General features: G+C 38.4%; 1 protein-coding gene across 4 annotated transcripts in view; it reads left to right on the forward strand.

Moving 5' to 3' along the window:
• CDK14 (cyclin dependent kinase 14) overlaps positions 1–22,437 on the forward strand; it is a 328,969-nt gene that overhangs the window by 152,968 nt on the left and 153,564 nt on the right. For all 4 annotated transcript variants that reach the window (XM_066991698.1, XM_066991699.1, XM_013187015.3 and 1 more), the window contains one exon: positions 12,727–12,850. In XM_066991698.1, the coding sequence (XP_066847799.1) occupies positions 12,727–12,850 (124 nt within the window). The remainder of the gene's footprint in view (positions 1–12,726; positions 12,851–22,437) is intronic.

Here is a 22,437-nt window from a genome sequence, read left to right on the forward strand (position 1 = left end):
ATTAAACAAGAATAACTACCATCAAAAAATAAATGGTTCAATTCCTCCATATCGCACATGTTTGGCCAAGCTAAAAAAAAAATAAAAATATTTTTGAAAACAGATGATGTGTATGCTGCAAGATAACATCCTTGTAGCGTACAACTGTTGCTCGAACATTTTGGTAGTGTGTACAGGAAAAACTCATGGGTGTCCTCCCAGTTCCTCTGTGAGTGTGGGACTTGGACACATGGTGGTGGGTGAGGTGGGACCTGCTTTTCCATCACGGAAGCTTCCGAGCTTTCTTCACTGCTCAGTTTCATAACTTTAGTTTCATGTTGTGAATACGCTTGTTAAAACACTGGCTCTGTGCTTCATTTCCCTACGTAGAAACCTGTACATTCAGCTCTGAGAGGTTAGGGATAAGCTAAGATTAGATTTGAAAGTCCTTTGTGCCGTTTCACACTCAAAGGAATGCTCCAAGGCTGCAGCGCTGTATAACTTAAGATGTAATATGCAGTAGACATTGTAGCTGTAATTGTTCCCCAATGAGAGGACATCGTAATTCACATAACTACTTTTTCTTGACAATATCAGGGCCCACTGAGCTTGTCTTTGAGGAGGATAGGCCTACACGGGTAATTGGGCTTGCTAATGCATCACTCCCCTAAATCCTGAGTTACCTGTCTTCTAAAGCAGATTTATTGCAGAAACCATATATAATTGTGGAGGCAGAAGGAAGATTTAGCAGGAAAGCTTTGCTGCTAAGCTGGCTAACTGCTCTACAGGTGCTGCTGAATGGGGAGGGAACTGCAGCAGCAGCTTTTCCGTTTCCAAGCTTGCTGCGCCTGTCTTTACAGTCTAAGAGCAGTGTTCAGCAACACTTCTGAAGTTTATGGGCATGTTAGAAATATGCCTCCGAGTAGCCAAGTGTAGAGTCTGATGTACTGCTAGTTCAATTTTTTTTAATGGCCAGTTGTATTATTAATAAAAAGGAAACTGGTATAAAAGGGAGAAAACATGGGGAAGTGGAAGCAGATGAATCTGCCCTTCTGCAGCAAGCGTCCCATTGGAGAAATAAAATTACCATTTTCTGTTAAATAATATTAATGAAAATCGATTGTATATATTTAGTAGTATCTCTTACCAGGCCAGCAGCCAAAGCTAGCTTTAATTTATAACAGTAATTACTAAAATCTAATATCATGTTTGGAGCTCCTACCAATCTAAAACTGAATCAATCTGTCTGGGATTTTCAGTGAAATCTCTACCTGCTCTCAAGCTCTGTGTCAAAAATATCTGCTCAGCCAAACACAAGGTTTTCTTCAACTGGGGGGACAGGCTGTGCAGAAAGGAAGGAAGGAACCCAGTCACAAACACTAACAACTCCCAGATCTCAGCAAGCATGCCAATTAAAAGTTTGCATCGCTTTTGTCTTACAGAAGAGATATGATGGTCACTGCATAATATCTTAACGCTTTGTTGCACTGTACTCAATTTGTTAATGCATGTAATCACAGTTCTGAGGCTTTGTCACCTATTTTGGTTCTTGCTTCCGGACACAGTTGTCTATCTGGAGCTCTAGTTGATATTTAAAGGTTGAACTGAGCCATGTTAATTAGCCTCCTCTCCCTGCCAGACCCATCTTGCTAGAGGTCTTTCAGGAATTTCAGTTTCAGAATTGTAGACAATGTTTGTTCAGAATCACTGGTTATGTGATCCACAGATCCATTTTTAAAAACTTCCAGTTGAGCAATTAAATTCCAGTGGCAACAAATTAGTCTCAGCTCTCTGGGGCTAACCTGTGGGATTAAGCCATTGATGCTCTCACAGTGTGACCAAAGGCCCCCTGCCTTTTAATTTTGTTCTTGAGGAAACTGCAGACTACTAATGGATATTCCTTTCCTTTCTGTCTTGTTGCAAGCTATTATAAATACAAAAACAGGTAATCTTTCTTTTTCCAAATCTTTCTTTTTCCAAAGAATGTTGTACATTATTTCCTGTAAAACAGTTCTTTTGCAGAAGCAAAGCCATTATTTGCTTATGTTTTGGTTTCTATGGCATATGTTCATCCTAATTATATTTCTGAATTTTCTCCATATTTACAAGGTAAAGACAATGCTGTTCCCTCAGGCCTACTTTAAGATGAGGAACTGTAAATAGAATAAAAATCCAAATTACTTTGATGGACACACATACTGCTGTCCCCTTGGGTCTTGTGTTTGACATTGCCTTTCTTTGTGATAGGCTATTTGCTGTCACTTAAATATTTTAAATAAAGAATAAGCAGAATATTACAAGTATTTAGAAATATAGAGAACATCTTAATTTGCAGTTGTAAGAGTCTTGGGACAGTATGTTTAAGCAAACAAAAAAATACTGTTTTCTAACATATTAGGCTTAGCTTTTTTAGTGGGGTGTATGTATTCACACATCATGATTTCAGAATTTTCTACTTCTGTGTGAAGGCCCAAGCCTTACAAAAAGCACGAGGATTTAAGCCCTTCAAAGAATTTGTGTGTGAGGCTGTGAGGCTATTATCTAATACAGTTTTAAGTATACCCGTCCCTGAGAATGTTAAACCAAATATCCTGATGAAAAAAGTGTGGTTAGGTGCCTGAAACTTCTCTATTAGCTAGAAGGGAAATTGGCAAAAAGTAATAGTTTCAGTCCACAGATTCTCCAAATTCTGTTAGTTCCAAATACAGAGTTGTATACATCTTTGGTAGCTACCAAGCCTGTATATCTACCAATTATTTATAACTATATGTTAATATACTGTGTGATATTACAACTAGAGGTGAGGAGAGAAAAAGATAATGATTAAATAAGTCAGGTTTATAGTAGGCACAGACACCACTTCTCTAGTTTTGGAGATGTCTTTTTTAGTTTTTCCAAAAGTGAAGATAGGCAATGTATCTGAAGTACATGGCCCCACATGTAAGTTATGCCCCGTTCTGTTTCTGTTGGAAGCTATTGCTGCAGACTGGATGGAGCTGAGAGCTGCTGTCTTTTGTAGGTGCCTCTTGTGTGGAGCTTGCCAAGCTCCAAAATGTGACTGTGGCAAATGGAGGTACAAGACTTACTCCTGACTCCCCTGACACTGTTCATTCTGGTCCAAACTGAAATCTGTACTGCAGGCTTCCTCTCCTACTGCTCATGCCTCTTGTACCCTTGAAATATCTGGGCTGCTTCCTACATCAGAAACTCAAGTGGTCACAGCAGCAAACTGACTCTGCCAGTTGTTTTTCATGATAATCTTCATTCTGATTTGGGCATCTTTCTGTCTGGTACAGGGCCATCTCCCCCAGCCTTTCTTCTTGGCTCTCCTGAGACGTTGTTTGCAGCTCTCTATAAATGGGTCTTGTTTTGTAAACTTATAGTTTAATTTTTAAATACATTTTCTGTGCACTTCAGCACATCCTGTGAAAATGTATCACACTGCTAAAACTATTCTTAAATATTTTTTTTACCTTTGAAATTATAGCTCTATTTAACTGCATATTTTACTTCATATTATGGCATTCCTAGTTGCATTTTATTTTTATCTGCACATAAGATTATTTTTTCATTTTGACGTGTTTGTTTTGTAGTTGAGTCCATTTTCTGTAACTCCTATTGTTGGTGAACAAGTGGAGTGCAGGCTCGCATCTGTCATGCCTGCATTGCCTGCTTGCGTTCCTGCCTTAAAAATAAATATATTTATGAAAGCTGTTTTGCTTTTTAGTTAGTGATGCTGCATTGAAATAGCTGCAGTCTTTTGGGAAAAGCACCCGTAGCTTTTTCTCTCTGCATTTCTTTCTCTACTGGCAGCTTTAGAGGTAATATTACTTTTTATGAGCATTTGACTTCAATAAAATATCTTTGACAAAATAAAAAGATACTTGCCCCTGAACCACTGTTCCACAATGTGTGCAACACCAGACTGAGTGACAATGTGGTTGTCAACCAGACAAAAATTGTCTCTGTCTCTTAAAATCACTCACTAAATCTTTTACTTCAGGCAGCTTGGAAGGCTCCTATCATCTACTGTGACCAGAGGGAGAAGGAACTTCCAGTTTGTTCTTCTTCCATCTAATATTGCTGCTCTGATTTGTTCTTCTCCCTGGGCACCTTTTCTTTTCCCAGGGCCAAAAAGCAATAAAGAGAAATATGCAGGCCCTGCTGATGAACTTTGCATGTAGGGAACAGGAATATTTAGCCTTCTCCCAGGAGCTCTTACCCATCTCAATTCTGAGCCTTCCTTGTTCCTAGGAAGAGAGATGCAGCAGTCTTCCATGTACAATTTATGGACATGTTTTGAAGCAAAACCTGAACCAGCCAAGTCCTATCTCCACCCACAACCTTCAGAAATGTGTTTTATACTTGTCTTTACTCACTATAAGACCGAAGGTCTGAGGCAGAGAAAATAACTCACTTTAAAGGTGGCATGTGATATCTGTGGCAAAGTACGGGTAATGAATTTCCAGTGACAGTGCTGTAATCTCTGGTACAAATATGCTTAAAATTCAGAAAGAAAAAACCACAAACAACTAGTTTCATTCTTAAAACTTTTACAAAAACAGATTAAAAGTAAAATACTTAATAGGCATTATCGGAACATAATGGGGTGCTGTAACATTTTTCTGTGCTAAGTGCTCAAAAAGAGATCAGTCAACTTTTTAGTGCTCTGAGTTAACAAAAATGAACAAAACTCCTGAATCAGATATGCCAAAAATACTGGATTTATTAAATTAAGGTTTTATTACTGGCCTCCTAAACAAGATGAAGTGCGGGATGAATTGAAAATGTTGAAATACAGTGACTGTTATGTGATGTTATCAGAAATCTCAGGCTTACTCTGGCACTTCAGTCACTTGCAGTATTCATTTATTCCTCTCCATACCGCAGTGCTGTGAACATTGTCCTTAGCTAATGGTTGTAGTTTTTAAAGTAGAATCTGTTCTTGACAAGATGAATAATTTTGGCTCATTTAATGACTAATGTGAAAATTAATAATCTGAGTCAAAGCTATCGGGTAGTTGTCATCGTATGTCTTTTGTAAACATAAATATTTGTAATTGAATTGATTACTGTTGTAGAATAATCTGAAGCACAAAGGATAGGGAAGCATTCAGAACAGGGAAGGATTAGGTAACATATTTAAGCTACACAACACTTACTGAGTTGGAAGTGCAGCTGCTGAAACTTTGGCAGTAGCAGAGCATTACATACTGGCTCTTGCTAAGCAGAAGCTCCATTCATGATTAATAATATATAAAAACATATGCTTGTAAGTAAAGCATAGTATCCAAAAAGTATGGTACAAATGATATATATTTTTTTCCCTGGATTTTGGTTGTGGCCTCCCTGTTGTGCTTCTGTTTTCTTTCCATCACATGATTGGTTTGCGGTGTGCTTTGAGGGAGATTTACACTGAACCACACGCAGGGCCTGCCCTGCATCTGTGTGGGACAAATGTGGGACAAAGTGATGTTGGAGAAGTTGTGAGACGTGAGCACCTATGTGTATGTAACTAGCGGTGTCTGACCAGAAGGTTGACTGCTGTAGACTTAGATACACTGGAGCTGGGCAGGTAAATCCTGATAGTCCATCTAGCTATGGTGAATTTTCATATCTTGTTTCACCCATCTCATTGACTCCCTGCAATCTGGCAAAACCAATCTTTTACTCTAAAGTGAATACATAGTATGGTGGTCCTTTTAATTTTATCGGTCATTACTGGAAGCAAATCAAATTAATATCATGCTTTTGAAATCTCCTACTCACTGAAATTAGTGATGCTGCTGATGTAGAGCTGAATTAAAAATGTATTCAAACACATATGCTAAGTAGGAAGCGAGGCTGCTTAATGTGGTTGAGAAGTTGCTATTTTTCATTCCTCATTCAGAGAACAAGCAGGTGTAAGGCAGACAGAATAATGTTATGCCAAATTAAGGTTGTCTTTTACACATGGCATTGAGAATTGATTATTTAAATTAGACTTTTTAGTTATCAGACATTAAATATGGCATCAGCATTTCACTCTACTTTATGTCAGTCTTGTCACTTCAAGTAATGATTTGATAATATGCACAACTGTGAACAGCAAATGCAGAATCTTTATCAGTGTGTTAAAATTCATGCTAGAAGAATGTCACTTTTATATTTACTGCAGTGAGAAATGTGTGCAAACCCTAAACTGAAATGAGTGTGTGCATGTGTAATTTATTGTCTGTATGATCCACATAGTTCACATATGGCAAAAAAAAAAAAAAAAGGGCTGAAGAAAACACTTTTTTCTGTGTCTCTAAAAATTGTTGAGGCACCAATTGCCACCCTGACCTAGTTCAGCATGGCAGTGAGTTGATGAAAGGGAGAAAAGGAGATTTAATTATTTAATTAGAATTGAATTTTATTTTTACTTTTGCCATTCAGGAGTAAGAATCTGAAAGTGTCTTCTACTTATTGAACATTAGCAGATGACTCTAACTGATCATAAGGGAGTGTCTTTATATTCAGTTAATTAAGCACACCTTCCTCCTTGCAAATGACTGTAGTTGAACCCAGAGGGGAGAAAAAATGATTAAAAGAACATCAAAGAGAATAGAAGTTAGCCAATTAACACTTTACAGTCTCTTTTCTGTACAGTTCTGCTGCCAGTAAGTGGAAAAGTCTATAAGATATATATATATTTTAAATTCTATGATCTGCATTCCCAGTGGCTGTATTGTTATATATTTCTTCGTGAAACTGTCTTTGTTAAGACTCTTATGTAAGGAAGGCAGGAGCAAGTTAGAAGCCTTTAAAAATGCTTTTTAGAGAGAAGTATTTTAAAATTCTTTTTGAGAGAACTCAGTTGGTTTCAGGGAGGTCAAATAGAAGTACCTTTAATTGAAATAAAGCTTATTATGATTATCAAAATCAATCTGATTCAAATGGGTAACAATTTTTTATTCAGATAAGTTCCTTTATTCTTTGGGATGCAAACTCATCTCAAGTTAACAAGGCCCCCGAAATTTTTTCTCGTGACTATTTAAGCAAGAGAGTGTACAAAGCTTTCACCTAAAAAGTTCACTGTTTCCCCAGGACATTGTTAGAAGTGAAAAGTTGCATTTTGTCTTGTGGGTATTATACTGCTTGGAAGGAGAGAATAGAATAGCAAACCAGCAGTGGTAAAAATAAATAAATAAATAAATAAAAATGCTTGAATAGCTTTTGACTTGCTAGCCAAAGTCACACAGATATATTTCTCATTGCCTCGGTGATAATATATCTTACCAGGTAGTTTTTTTTTTTTTTTTTGTATTGTATTGGTTTAAAACAACTAGATCTAAAATTCCCGAACACCATAGTAAACCCAAACCTACCTGAGCATAAGGTTTAGTTGAGTTTATTTCTAAGGCTGTGTGATTGTACTGCGTGGATTCATTACCTCCTTTTGCCTTTGTAAGTTGCTAGTAATTCACAGAAGCCTGTATTATCCTCTGGAGGATAGGGAGAAGTATGTTGGTTGCAAGCATGAGGTGTCCTGGGTTGGGTTACTTTTACAGGTATTTTTAGATTTGATGGCCTATTAAGACTGAGTATGATATCGATTGATGCTGAATACACACTAGAGAATTCAAATGATTATGTGATACCCAGCTGGTGTGCTTTAATACGTACAGCAAGCAGGAGCATTTGTGTTATTGGTGACGAGTGATGATAAAGTTTGTGCAGTATGGTGTATTACTTTTCAAAAGTAACTATGCTAATACAGCAATATGAGCTTGCTAAAGGAGTGGCACATTAATCTTGTCTTGCTTTCAGCTTTCTTCTGAACCACTCAAGGTCCAGCTTAGCTCAGCTCCATTTGTGTTCTTTTGCTGCAGAGAGATCAGAGCAAAGAGTTGGACTTCTGTGCATCTTCTGTTGTCTAAAAGTTTCCACGTAGCCTTCTACTTTTGTATCTAGGGCCAGGTCCTTTATTCCCACAACAGAACATGTGGTAAGGGAGCTCAAATTCAAGAAATCATTCAGAAATCATTCTGTGCCATTAGGAAAAGATTGTTCCTCACTGAAAAAAGTCCCTTAAAGGGCTTATTAGCTTGCCCTCTTGGGCAGCATCCATACTGTCATTGGGATCCTTGGTGCCTCAGCAGATACTGTGTGGAAATGCTACATTTCCTGAAGGATCTTTCTGGGCATGTTGTGAATTTCTTCCTGCTTTTCATGTACCCCAGCATCCTTTGCCAGGAACTCTCTTTACCATCTCTGGGCATGGAGAACAATGATGTGGAGTCATCTAAGCAGTTCTACACAGATGATCTGTACATGAGCATCCCCCTTTATCATTAGATTAGTCAGAGCTGCCTGAACCAAAGTCAGAAAGCATTAACTCCCATCAGTCCCCTTAGATGTATTTTGGATGGCCTGTGTCAGTGTTTAGTTTACAACCTCATTTGGATGAGAAGAGCTCAAGATCCTATGTGACATTCAGAGGCCAACAAGATAGTAAAGCATTTTGCTGCATGTGATCCATCTTGCAGCTGTTAGACGTGTGCATTTAATGGTCTAGCTTGTACCCTTGCCCAGACTCATGAAAAACACCATGAACGCAGGGCTGTTAATCAAGGCAGCTGGCAAGTCTTTCAAAAAATTCCATTGGTTTAAACAGGCATTTGGTCAAATGTTATGTGTAGCTCAAGTGGCCATCCAGGACTTATACCTTAAAGATTATGTTTATTTGTTGTAGGTGCTGCTATTTTTGTGTAATTGAGGTTTTTCTCTTGTAAGTTTCAAGGACAGTTAATAATCACAGTCCCTAAACTCCAGATTAGCTTTGACTTATGTGCAGTTTTCTCATTGTGACAATGAAAATTCTTCATTAGAATATGTAGTTCAGACTAAAGTGAAAGCTGTGTAACTGTTAGGGTAGAAAAGATTTTTTTTTTTTTTTAACAGGTATCTTCAATAAACAAGGCCTGAAACACAAATATACATATTGTCTGAATGTAAAACTGTTAGGTGTTCTCCTGCGAGATGAAACCATGCCAAAACCCTGATTGCTGTAGACTAACCTCACTTCTCTTTTCGCTCTATTCCAATTTTCATCACAATGACTCTTGCCATTTTATGAGTCTTTCATTTTATTGCTAAACTGCCCTTCTCACTAATAAACTGCAAACAGTATACAAGTAGTTTGTTTATCACAGGTTATTTGGTGGTTATATAGCTTTGTTTATGATGATGCAAATATTAAAGCTAGTAACATATAAGCTCAAGAACCACAGATCTCTTCTGTAACATTTCTACTTTCGCAACCAGCAGAAGGGAAGCAGAGAGGTTTCTCAGGGAGAGCTTTCCTCAAAGACAGCAGAGGGATCTTGTCTGAGAGAAGGCAAAACTATTTCCTGAGGCTTCAGAAATGATTCTTTCCAATTCATTTTTTCATCTTGTGGAGTAGAGAACACTTGAACATAGAGAGGCTCTTCTGCTATTCTCGCTTTCCAAGCAATCTCGAAGGGCACACAGTTTGCAAAATGTTCTACAGCCAGGACTTAGGTTTGTATTTTTACTTAAATAATAGAATCATAGAATTGTTAAGGCTGGAAAAGACTTCATAGCCCTCCTCGGGACCCACTCTAACAGATCAACATCCTTCTTGTGCCAGGGTTCCCAGACCTAGACACAGCACTCCAAGTAAGGCCTTACAAGGGCAGAGTAGAGGGGCAGAGTCATATCCCTCAACCTGCTGGCTGCTCCTCTCTTGATGCAGCCCAGGATGCAGTTCGTCTTCTGGGCTGCAAGCACACACTGCTGGCTCATGTTGAGCTTTTTGTCCACTACAACTCCCAAGTCTTTCTCTCCAAGGATGCTCTCAATGTGTTCTGCTCCCCGTCAGTGCTCATGTCTGGGATTGCCCCAACCCGGGTGTAGCAACTTGCTGCAGAGTTCTTGTGCTCTAAGGAAAACATCCTTAAAGAGTTGCCAGCTCTGTTTAGCTCCTTTGTCCCTATGGACAGTGTTCCAGGGAATCTCATCCACTAGGCTTTAAGTAGCTTGAAGTTCACTCTTTGGAAGTTCAGGGTCCTGACTGTGTCCCTAAGTACCATATCTACCCCTTCCTTAAACACTTCCAGGGACAGTGACTCCACCGCTCCCCTGGGCAGCCTGTTCCAATGCCTAACCACTTTGAGAATACATTTTTTCCAACAGGAACCTCCCATGGTGCAACTTGAGGCCATTCCCTCTAGTCCTATCACCTGTGAGAAGAGGCCGACCCCCAGCTCCCCACAGCTTCCTTTCAGGCAGTTGTAGAGAGCAATGAGGTCTCCCCTGAGCCTCCTCTTCTCCAGACTAAACAACCCCAGTGCCCTCAGCCACTCCTCACAGGACTTGTGCTCCAGGCCCTTCACCAGCTTCGTAGCTCTTCTCTGGACATGCTCCAGGGCCTCGATGTCCTTCTTGTAGTGAGAGGCCCAAAGCTGAACACAGTGCTCGAGGTGCGGCCTCACCAGAGCCGAGTGCAGGGGGATGATCACCTCCCTGCTCCTGCTGGCTGCACTGTTTCTGATAGAAACCAGGATGCCGTTGGTCACCCAGTCATAGAAGGAGATGAGGTTGGTCAGGCAGGACCTGCGTCTCATGAACCCGTGAAAAATCTTCTCACGTTTTAGTATCACCAAAGTAAAAAAAAATGCTAATGGGGAAAGGAGAAAACAACAAAACTTGACAAAGTTTACCCTGTAACGAGTTCAATGAGATTTTTCCCCTTCTATTTCATGATCTTCCTCCAAGGAGGAAGCAATTCACACAGTGTAAGTGAGAGAGTTAAGTGACTTTTGTGGAAGTCCTTCATGAGAAACACGTCTAGAAGTTTGGAACAAACCTATGTTCCAAAGCTGTCCTCAAGAGCAGATGTTTATTCTGTTTAGCTATGAAATTGCTGTTGTTTTTTTTTTTCTTAGTACAATGTGTCAAATCACTTGACGCTTTGCATTAAAGCCAAATGAAAGGCTGCATTAATTAATATATTTTGAATTATAAAGATGACAGTTCTGTAAGATAACATGATGCTAAAAATAACAGTTGAAGTTTAATGTCATTGAGTTAGTTTAGCAAAATGGCTATTTTCCATATCTTTTATGAAAAGAAGTTGGAAGTCATTTAGTAGAATTTAACTTATATTTTAAGGCTGTAATGAAAGCCATTTCTGCTTCCTGCCTTTAAAATAGTTTTTGTGTACTGTGAGTTCCATTTTAACCACAATTCAAAAAGGAATGTGCATGTTACTTATGACTTTCCTGCTATTCTTTCCTTTGTTTCTGTATTTTGCTCTTAAGTTTCCTCAGCACATTGTTAGACTCAGCCTGGCAAGAAGGTGATTGATATGGCTCTTTGTGCCCTGGCTAAATAGCTACACATACAGTGTATTGTGTCTGCACTTGGGGAAAAAATGAAATGCAATTAAATTCATTTCAACTTCAGTAACATGACATTTCTGTTTCTTTCATGTCAGCCTTTATTCTCTTCTATAATCAGATTTTGTAACCCCTTTTATATTGTCTCCTCACTTCAGCAGTCACTAAATAGGATGCTTGCGTTGCAAGTTAATTAGAGATTGTTATGCGCTCAGGTTGAATTTTCCCAAATCTTTGGTGTGGTTTCTACAGCTTCCAGGGGAGCATGTTTCACCAGCTGGTGAGCTGTGAGGCGTGAGGTCCATCCACTCTTGAATCTTCCATTTTGGGCATTACAAATGCTTGTTCTGTTCCAACTCGGAAACTGTAATACTTCTTTAAATATTTCAGGCAATAGGAATGATCTATATATTAGGAGAGATCTTTCAAAACTGCGAAGAAAACTCCTAGGAAACAATTAATCACCCTTTGTATTGACAGAAATCTGCTAGTGAATGATTTACAGCCTTTTACAGCAGATGCCACTAGAAGAGTGCAGGAGAATGATGGGAGAGGAGTTGAAAAGGGGAGGACAAAAGATCTCCATCATCCAACACCTTGTTCATAATTGTAAATTACGAAAATACAAAACGTCAGTGCTTAGTTCTAGGGAAAGCATTTGCAGAGTACAGTGAAGAGTTAAAAACAAAAACAAAACAAAAAAACAACAAAAAAGCGTGAGAAATGAGTTAGGTTCTTATTTAAACTTAAGACTATTATAAGTAGGTTTAAAGAGTCATCTTTTTGTTCAGTGTGAATTGTCATTTCTTAATGAAATATACATAAGCAACTCCCATAAAAGACTTTGAAGGGGAAAACCTCTCATACTTACAGATTACCTTGGGTACACAGGCATTATTGTTATTCTATTAATTTCTTTGTTTTAGCTCCAGTCCCATCCCCCAGCATTATCTCCCCATCCTTATCCACCCTGTGCTGTTGTTTCCTATAATTAGGGAAGATACACATCTGTCTTCAGGCTACCACCTAATCTCTAAGGCCATATGGGTAAATGGAATATAATTATAATTTAGTAGAAATCGAGCCTTCTGCACATGGGTATATTGCTCTTGTTCTTTTTAAAGAAGGCAAATTGAATCTACAATATAGTAGGGCTTGGAGAATGGGGTTAGTCCTTGCAAAGTACATATTTTTTAGATTGAAATTTCATTGTGTTCAATTTGGGTGGGGAATTACGCAATTTGGGAGGAATTCTAACACAATGTTACCACAATATGCAAGCACCCTGCATATTGTGAAGAAATCAGCTGTGGTTATATGCAAAATATTAACAGAGGTCATTTTTTGTCCCCCTCTTTTTCAGTTATTTTTATTTCAGTTGCTGCGAGGACTGTCTTACATCCACCAGCGTTACATTTTGCACAGGGACCTGAAACCACAGAATCTTCTGATCAGTGACACGGGGGAGTTAAAGCTGGCAGACTTTGGTAGGCAAGCAGTTAATTACAAGTCTCTTATAATGTTGTAGGAATGTCAGACAGATGGTTCCATTGATTTCTCTTCCCCCCACCCTATTCCTTAGACACACCTTCTTCATTGTAGATAATTGCACATTTTTCTCCTGAGCGAAGAAATTGATTATGGTCAACAAAATGTTTGATTAAAAGGCAGCAAGTGAAAAACAAATATATACTCCTGTTCTCACCAGGAAAATAATGCTGGAAGTATTTCAGTTTTACTTGCCATGAGACCTCTGAATTAAAATTCAGAACCTTTGAAAAGAGAGATTGAGAGAGAGAGAACTGAGGAAATACAGAATATGTGAAGAGCACAGTCACTTTGTGCAAGCAGCTCTAGGGTTGTGGAGATCTGGAAGTAGGATTAACTTTCATAAAATGATGATTGATTTAAAGAGACTGAAAGATTTAAGAATATTTATTCTTTCTAAAGATAAAAGGAAGCTAAGATCATCTGGACTGCTTTCAGTATCCATTCTTAGTCCCTTATGGGGAAAAGCCTTATGTGAAGTATAAAAGCAGGAGAAATTGTCCACTGAAAGGTTAGCCCTTTTTTGATATATATATATATTTTTTAATTTTGATCTTTAAATAGTTTTTAGTGGCTACACTGGAGATGTAATCCTTCTGAAAGTCATCATGAATGCAGATATGGCAAATGGCAATATTTTTCTTTAGTGATTTTCCAAAAATGTTGTAGGAATTTCTCTTTTTCCAATAGGTCAACTTCTCAGCTACTGACTCCAGAAGAACTTCTGAAGTAAGCTGAAAATATGACCTATCAGCTTTTTTGAAATGTCTTTTATTTTTATGACTGCTATCCACATCAGGCTTCTCATTTCATTCACCAGCAGTAATGAGGAAGCCTTATGTGCTAATTGGCAATTTCACTGTTAGTAGTAGTCCTGTTTTTTGTCTTTTAATTAGTATTACTGCAATTAACAGCTCAGTATGTATTTGCTGTGCTGGAAAACAGAGCAGAAACTCAGGTGGACGCTCCACAAGAACTTGATTGTGAGGTGATTAAAGAAACAGTATTAGAAACAAGAATAATTTATTTTTACATACCATTTTCTGTGGCTGTTTTTCAAAACCTGGAGGATGCCAAAAGTTTCTTAAAGAAACGCTTAAAAAAACCATTCCTGCATCTTGTATTTTACTATAAGATTTCATTTCTTAAATACTTGAAACAAACAAATCATTAAGTGTTTTTGTTTGCAGTGAAGTATGAATTAGTCTTATGTTGATGGTGTTGTGCTGTTTGAAATAGATAGTTTTGTTGTATTGTTGTTCTGTATAATACACTGTACAGTTATCTGAATCCCAAATATCCCCATATTATAAATCCTTCAAGAGATTATTATGACAGTGCTCCAGCTTTGGAGGATACTGAAAACTCTGACCTTACAAACTCCTTTGTTATGTACAGTGTCTCATATGATGCTTTTTTTTTTCTCCTTTATTTCTTCCCCCACCCCTCAAGCTATATGGCCAATTTGAAGCTATTAAAAAATTAAAAAAGAGAAATGTCATTCAAGAAGAATTAATCTTTTGAAAATATCTCCCTTGAGAATAATCAACTATAATGAATTAGTAATAATAATAATAAAATAATCATCTATCAAATACAGATATAGTCAATCTGTTATAATTTCATGTTTTCAGTTGTTTCTCTGACTGTAGTCTCTCTTGGGCTAGAAACCCATTTTAAATCAGTTAGTGTACATAGTGATGCTGATCCTGATCTAGGACTGCAAGACACTGCTGTATATTACCAGTACTCAAATAAACGAAGTTAATAGTCCTACTTTGGTTAAATTTGTGGGTTAAATCCTGCTCCATGTGTGGTATAATGAAGTTCTATCCAAGCAATTTGACAAACATGAAGCGTCGGAGCAATAAGTCTTAGTTCTTTATGTTTTATTATAATGTTAAATGAAATCCCTGGAAAACCTGTTAAAAATGAAGAGAAAATTAGAAATTTGAAAAATTCAGTGACCATTGTTTAATTCCACAGTAGCCAGCCCTTTCCTTGAGCTAGGTCCAGTAGCCTTCCTTTTGTGGCTGGGGACAGGAGGCCTTCAAACTTTTCAGATGTGTTTTTAATAAAACAAACAAAAAAACCTTTCCCCAGCACTGCTAAATTCTTTGTTGGAAATGTGAACCAGTCAATGTGATGCCCAGCTCAGACGTGCAACTGACCACTGGTTGTGTTGGCTGATGTTCAATAGAATATAAGAAAGCTTGGGACATTTATGTTCCCTATGTGCTTCACCTTGTTGTAGTAGGAAATGGAGCTCTTGCTTCTGAGGACTTTTTTGTACCTCAGTGCAGCACGAGGCTAATGTTCTTTTGCTGACATCAAAGGCAATATTTTCTCAGCTTTGTGTTGGCAGGAATTAAAGATTGACCGTTATGTATTCTTATGAAATGAAGAACAAAGGTGTATAAGTAAAACTAGAAAGAAATACCAAGTAATAGGCATGTGAATGTATAACATAGTGAGGATTTTTTTCCTGTTGTAAGTTTGTCTTGATGTAACAGAAACACCTGCATAACCCCCTCTTATTTACTGAGAGGAGATTATATGACTCCATATTTTTTTTCAAGCTGTATTTTCTTTCATGGCTAATGAACTTGTAAAATTCAAAACCAGATGGGTTAAATTTCTCTGAGAAACAAGATGAAAAATTAGACGTGATGAGGTTAAAGTTTGAAGGGTTGTGACCTCTTTCACTGGAGGCATGAGAAATGAGAGCATAAACATGTGCATGCATGCATACATGTTCACGAATGCATGTTTACCTATTGAAACACTGTACTGTTAGAGCCCATCTTCCACTTTCCCAGTATGAAAGACTCTTCTTAAACAAGATGTAAGATACAGTCTTGCTTCTTTTAACATTTTTCTTCTGCAAATGATTAATTCATGATAATGGCTTGGAAAGGAAGTTGATTTAGATTATATTTTTGATTAATTACATGAGAATTGGTATGGAAATTAGAGAAATGGGCGCTTTGTTTTAGAATTCACTCAAGGAAGAAGAGAACTTATCATGAAATCAGTTTCTGACAGAGATAGCGTTGACTTTGCTAGCACAATAAATATAAAATCCTAGAGCAAAGGCCTTTTAGTCTCTAAGGACAAGACCTTCAGATTTTGTTTCATAAGTTTATAAAAAATCAACAGCTTGGCCGAAGGTTTTTAATTTGGCATCAGGCTTATTTAATCTCCTCAGTGTGGAATATCAAATACTTAAAAGCAGGCTGCAGTAGATCATAGTTCTTGAATAAACAAGGTAAAAGAAAGGCTATTCATGCCTGCCAGTGCATTGCATTGCAGCTGAAGTGGAATCTTTGAATAACCGTGGGCATGTGTTTTTCTATAGCACAGCTCCCAGACATAGATACTCCACTGTGTGGGAGTGCCTTTGTTCAGATGAACGGGAGTTTGCTTTACTGTTCATTGTGCTATAGTTGCTATGAAATGAACATTTATGAGAAGACTCAGCAGTAAGATGAAAAGGGATAACAGAACACAGAGACTTTATCAAATTAAAAATTGATGAGGTATAAAAAATGGCTTTCTTGAGAAGATATAATAGGGAAGACTACTTCTTGAATAACTGTTTCTCTGAAAAATAGTCCTTGAATTCTATTCTTGCATTTTTTTTCTTCAATCTAATTAAAATTCCAGAGGAAATTAAAGTATATAGGAATTTTCCTTATGAAATGATTAAATAAAATGCAAGAATTATTTTTGACCCTGCACTGTGAATTTGTCTAGCTGTCTGTAGTTTCGGTTATTTTCTCCTGTATATATGTCTGTCTTGAGTAGAAATAAAGTATTATAAACCTCTAATGAGTATCACCGTAAGCAATTACAAACTTAAATGAATAGAGCCTTGTGCTGAATGTTAGCCGCCACACGGACTGGGCTGCGTAACTGTTGCTTAGGCTTTGGTTAGTTATTTCTTCACTTTAAACTTTTCTGTGCACTATTCACAGATGTATTTATTTGGCCTTTGGATGTGTATTGACTTAAAAAAAAAACAAAACAAAACAAAAACTTGGAGCCTTTGTTTAGGAAAATCATTGAGCAGCTTTAAAAGCAAGGTGTGTTTCTAGAATAAATGCATTTATGTTAATTTTAGAGCGTCAAGTGGCTGTACAGCAGTGGATAGGAGCATGAATCCAAAGACTGAACACTAAGAATATCTTTTATTTTTTTCCAAGAGTTACTTGCAATCAGGTGATTATTATTCTAAGCAGAATACCTTTCTAAAGAAGTATGTAATTTGTATTCATATTGAACAATCATTCAAGAATTCTTTGTTTTATTTATATATGAGGTACATATAACCAGTACCACTTGTCATTTCAGCAATCCCTTATTTTTAATTGTGACTTCAGACCTCTAAAAGATACCTACCAAAGACTGGAGAAGCAAATATAGATGACACTAGAGGAACAGACAAGCTCTGCGAGGCACATTATCTTTGACTCTGCATGATGGTGCTTCTGAGTGACCACTCAGGCAGGAAGGTCTACAGTGTTGAAAGGTCTTAGATGGCAGCAGCTCTGCCATCAGTGAGGAGTTTAAGGCACCTGGGAGGAAAATAAGTTGGGGCAAAGGAGGAGGCAGGCAACAACAGGCTGTTGAGGAGGAAAAGGAAAGATGCTGGAGGAGCATGAGGGAGAGAAGTAATAAGTGATTGTGGAAAATGTAGTCCCTTTGCTAAGTGGGGCAGGTGAGGTAGTCACAGCAGATGCAGATAGGGCTGATGTGCTCAATGACATCCTTGTCTTGATCTTCACAAATGAAATCTCACAAACCTTTGTTGTCTGAGACACGGTTCACGGAGGAGAAGAGTGAGTGGAAGAGAACTGAGTAAGGGATCTTCTGAGAAATCTTGACCCATGCAAGTTCATGGGTCCACACACGAGACCTCTTGAAGGTACTGGGAAAAATGACTGATGTCATTGTAAGGCTGCTCTCTGTCATCTTTGAAAGATTGTGTCAACTGGGGGAGGTCTCCAATAACGGGGGAAAAGGGAACATTGTACTTGTTTTCAAAAAGAGCAAGAAGGAAGGTCTGGGATGGGAAGGAAGGTCCCAGGGATGGGAAAATGATGGAGCAAGTCCTCCTACACACTCCTGCTGTTAGTATTTAGTTATTGTGTATGCCAATATAAATCAAGATTGGCTAATCAGTTATGCTTACATCCAGATTATTACATTTAAACTACAGCTCAAAGTCTCTGAATGGCTGATAGCAATCAGGTAGGAGATGGGAAGTGGATCCTACTTTCCAGGTGGGACTTTCCAGGAAGGATTTGTCTTTCTGTGTTTTGTTTCTTATTCTCTGTCCCCAAAGTTCAGTTAGAAGCCCAATATGCTGGCTCTTCTAGGAACAATGTGGGTGGACCTTTAAACTGATCATATTATGTTTTCTCTTACATATTCTTTAGTTTGAAAAATGTTGTGCTCTCTGGCTTGAAAAAATACATGTTATACTTGCTTGTTATTCTAAATTTTCAGATAAAACAGTTACGGAACTTTTGAGGGCAGGCACGTTGCATGTCACTTGCTGATGTATTGAAAAACTCCTCAGGGCATCATAGGTGTATGGAACAAAACATTTGAGCTTGGCTTGCATGTGAAGCAGTCATAGCACCTCTGACAATGTGAGAGAAAATGGCCATATTATTAAGACTCTTGTCCTGCTTTATCTGTTAGTTGATCAACATGCTGATAGGAATTTTATTTCACGGGATTTCTTGTTTGTGAAACTTCCCCGCAGCCACTTTTCCCATTTGTCTTTTCTGCTAGGCCTGCAGTATAGGTGAACTGTACAAGTTGTGTGGTTGAGAAGTTTGAAGATCTGTTTGGTCTGCATTTTGGAGTGTCCAACTTTCTCAAGTGCAAAGATCTCTTATGTAATTACATCTTTTAATTGGGGTGCCATTCTTTTTAGCATGTACACTGACTTTCTTGCTATGCCATGGCTCCAAGACACAGCGTATGGCTGTGACTATGCAGGTACCCAAGAGGCAGACGTGCAAAATACAATTTCAAAGTGTGAAAGAGAAAGTCTAGAAGGTATTGTTGGCTTGACTGTAATTTGAAAGGATAGAAAAACTTGTTGATTGATTTATTAACATTATTAATTTTTTATTACATTTTATAAGGCTTGCATAGAAATTGCCCCTTCACCCCCTTCCCTGCACTGATTCTTCTTAGTTTCAGTCTGTTAAACAAGCTTCAGGCTGTGGTAATGCCCCAAAGAGTTCTAGTATTGCAAGGCGAGTGTGAAAGAACATCAGGAAATAGGTACTTTAATGCTCTGGGGCTTGTTCTTGCAGTCAGAGAGTTGCTCTTTCTTGTCTATGGGAGTGAGCTTTGGAGAGAAAAATGGCAGAAGAATCTTAATGGAAATTTCTTTGCTTTAGTCTTCCAAATAACATGGACCCTAAAGCCTTTCATTTCAGCTTTTTGTTATCTTTTGGGATCTTCTTGGATGAATAAGGAGCTGCAGGAGGTCTGCATCGTGGTGGAAATACTGCCTTACACTTTCAGAATTTTCTTGATATAAAACCTTGTGATGTAAGAAAAGACAGTATCAAATAGGTATGATTGAGCCTTGCATCCTTTTGGATATATAGGATGATTAATAATAGATAACAGGAGCAAAGAGGCTTGAGGATTGTAATAAAGAGAATTATGCTCCATAGAGTTGCAGTTTAAAACTGCAGCTGAGTATTAAAGAGGATGTTTCCAGGAATTTCCATACGGAGTTTACTGCAGGGAGCATGTTGGAGATATGTCATGAGGGACAAAACTATTGCTGTACAGTTAGTTTACTGTTAAGATGATTAAAGCTATGATGATAACTTGAAAAAAATAGTGTTTTTTTTTTCACAGTAAGAGTCCCGTAAGGAATTTCTTTATATAAATTCATATGAAATGTTGGATAGCATAAAAGATTGCTCACATGAATAACCGCTATGTTTTTCTGTGTGAATGGTCCACAGAGTATCAGTTCTTGAAGATATCGGTATATGGAGTTGTCATGGTGCTGGAAGTTTCCATTTTCAGTGATGCTTGGTGTAATTGTTTGTAAAACTCCTCAGGGAATGTCTCTAGCTGTGGACTGGCAACCTCTAACCTTCCTGGCTTTAGGAAACAGCAGGCTGGGTAGCTGCAGTCATGCAGTTTGAGGATGAGCTGTAGGAGCTGCCTGGGTCACTTTGGAGGTAGCTGACCCACCATAAGCCCCTGCTGCTTCAGGAACAGGCTGTGCCAGGGCTGGAGAAATCATGGAAGGTGTTTGAATGTTTCTATTAAAGGCTGCTGCTGGTGATGAAGGGAACCAGCATACCCAAAATGTAGGTCCACAGACTCCTCAAATACCTAGTCTGAAATGAACAGAATGAAAAAGGCATTTATTTCCCATATTCTTGTTAGAGGTTGCTGTTTCCCCAGGTGCAGCCTGGTCCCCTTTGATCATAGCCTTCCAGCCTGAAGAATTCGTTCTCATAGCCCCAGGTCAGTAATAGGTTTCTTTGAGGGGCATTGATAATATTTGTATTAAATAGCAAGTAATGAAGATGGCTCACAATGTTGTGAGTTGAAAAAAAAGGAAGTAGGAACCTGGAAAGTGAAATCTTAAGATGCTCAAGCTTGAGTTAGCTTGCAGATCTTTAGAAAATACAGTTATTTCTGTAACTAACTGTAACACGGTGGTTTTTGTTGAGAGCAGAAGCTTGAGAGTGCTATTCACTTCGACACCTGGGCTCGAGGCCTGGAGCAGCAGAGCAGCCTGTGTACATTTGGCCTGGCGTAACCTTGAATGCATGCTACCAAATCAGTGAAAAATGCCCCATTGCTTTCTGGAACCAGAGAAAGGGATGCCAGAGCTCATTGTTCATTGTTCAAGTTCATTGGTAGCCAGGGGACCTTCAAATTTGTTGTCTTGGAGGAAGGATTAAAGCTGGAGGCTGCGGAGGCTGGGGGTGCTGTGGACACAGAGACCCTTTCCAAGCTGCTTTATCAGTTATTTGCTTCCCCCGGACGACAAGCTGTCCCTCCATCCCCAGATCTTCTTGGTTTCTAACAGTACAACTGACTGCTGTCGGGGAGTAGCCAAAGCTGCCTCCTTCCCCTCGCCTCGCAGAAGCAACGGCTTCACGTGATGCTTTTCTGACCTTCTTGTATCTTGCCCAGAAAACATGGGGAGTGAGATGAAATGCGTAGGTGGTAGGAAATCTCAAGCGACAGCAGTGCAAAGAGGTAGATTTGATTTCTGGTGCTTGGGCTGATGAATTCTTTTGTGCATTGTTTTAGAGATTAAACTGGAGGAGAATTTGTGGTCCAGTGCTGTGCAAATGCCTTTTGCTTCTCATATCTATTTAGCTTGCTGTTCCCATCATGGACCTCAGTCTAATTTGTTTCATTGATCTGATGGGTTTATTGAGGAATTAGGCAAATCTAATTTAAAAATTGCCATTGTGAGAGTTGATGCAGGAAGAGTATCTTATGGCTGGAAAATGGGTTTGCTGGCCTATGGAAAATGAATAGATTTGACATAGGTTGTTTGGAGACAAACTGGACTTTTTGTCCACGTCAGTCTCCACTGATTGTTTTTTAACTGCTGAAATTAAAATTCTTAAAAAATACCCATCTTTTCAGCTATAGCAATAAGTAGATACTGTAACTTGAGCTCTTCCCACTAAGAAGCACTGTGTAGGATTATTGGCTGATGAAGAAAAAATAATAATTTATTTTTAAACCAATAAGGAGCTGGAGATTGGTTTGAGTCACTAAATGAGTCCCCTGTTAAAAGCATCTCAGATTACCTAGGGTTCAATCCAGTTTCCAGTTGTTACAAGTTAGAGATATATTGAGCCTTTAAATAGGAGGAAAGCATCTTAATTATCCATTAAGGGCAATAAAGGAAGTTGGTTATGACACCATTAAAACAACTGTGATGAAAATCTGTTTCAGTGTTTTGTGCTTAGGAAGAATGTGGGATTTGGATGTCATCTGTAATGTGGCTAGCTCAGTGCTGATTGTGATCTTGCATTATTACCACGATCACTATTACCACAAGAGAGGCCCATCAAGCCAAAGGAATCTGTAGATGTATTTAAAATCTGGACAGCAGTGATAAGCTTTTGCTTTCATTGCAAAAAAAAAAAAATTATTCAGTCGTGTCCATGATCTCATGTCAGTTTTCTCTTCCTACACATCTTGCTTCTTCTATAGCCTTAGTGTGTAGCCTTGTAACTACTGTGGCTATAAGCCCCTGTGTTTTATTTTTCCAAAGTTTCTTTGCTCACTTCTGATACTGTAGATACAGGGAAAAAATATCAGTGGAGGAAATGATGCAGTCACTCTAACGGTGGCACTTTAAAGGGAATGAAAAAAGTAATCAGAAGTGTGACTTGTGGACTAAGATGTGCCACCTTCCCCCTCCCTTCTCTGTTTGGAAATTGACTGAGAAACACCTCGATGTGCTGCGTTGCCAGTCTGATTCTGAAATTTCATAAGTAAC

The sequence above is a fragment of the Anser cygnoides genome, chromosome 2 (genome assembly GCF_040182565.1).
Source record: "Anser cygnoides isolate HZ-2024a breed goose chromosome 2, Taihu_goose_T2T_genome, whole genome shotgun sequence".
NCBI lineage: Eukaryota > Metazoa > Chordata > Aves > Anseriformes > Anatidae > Anser > Anser cygnoides.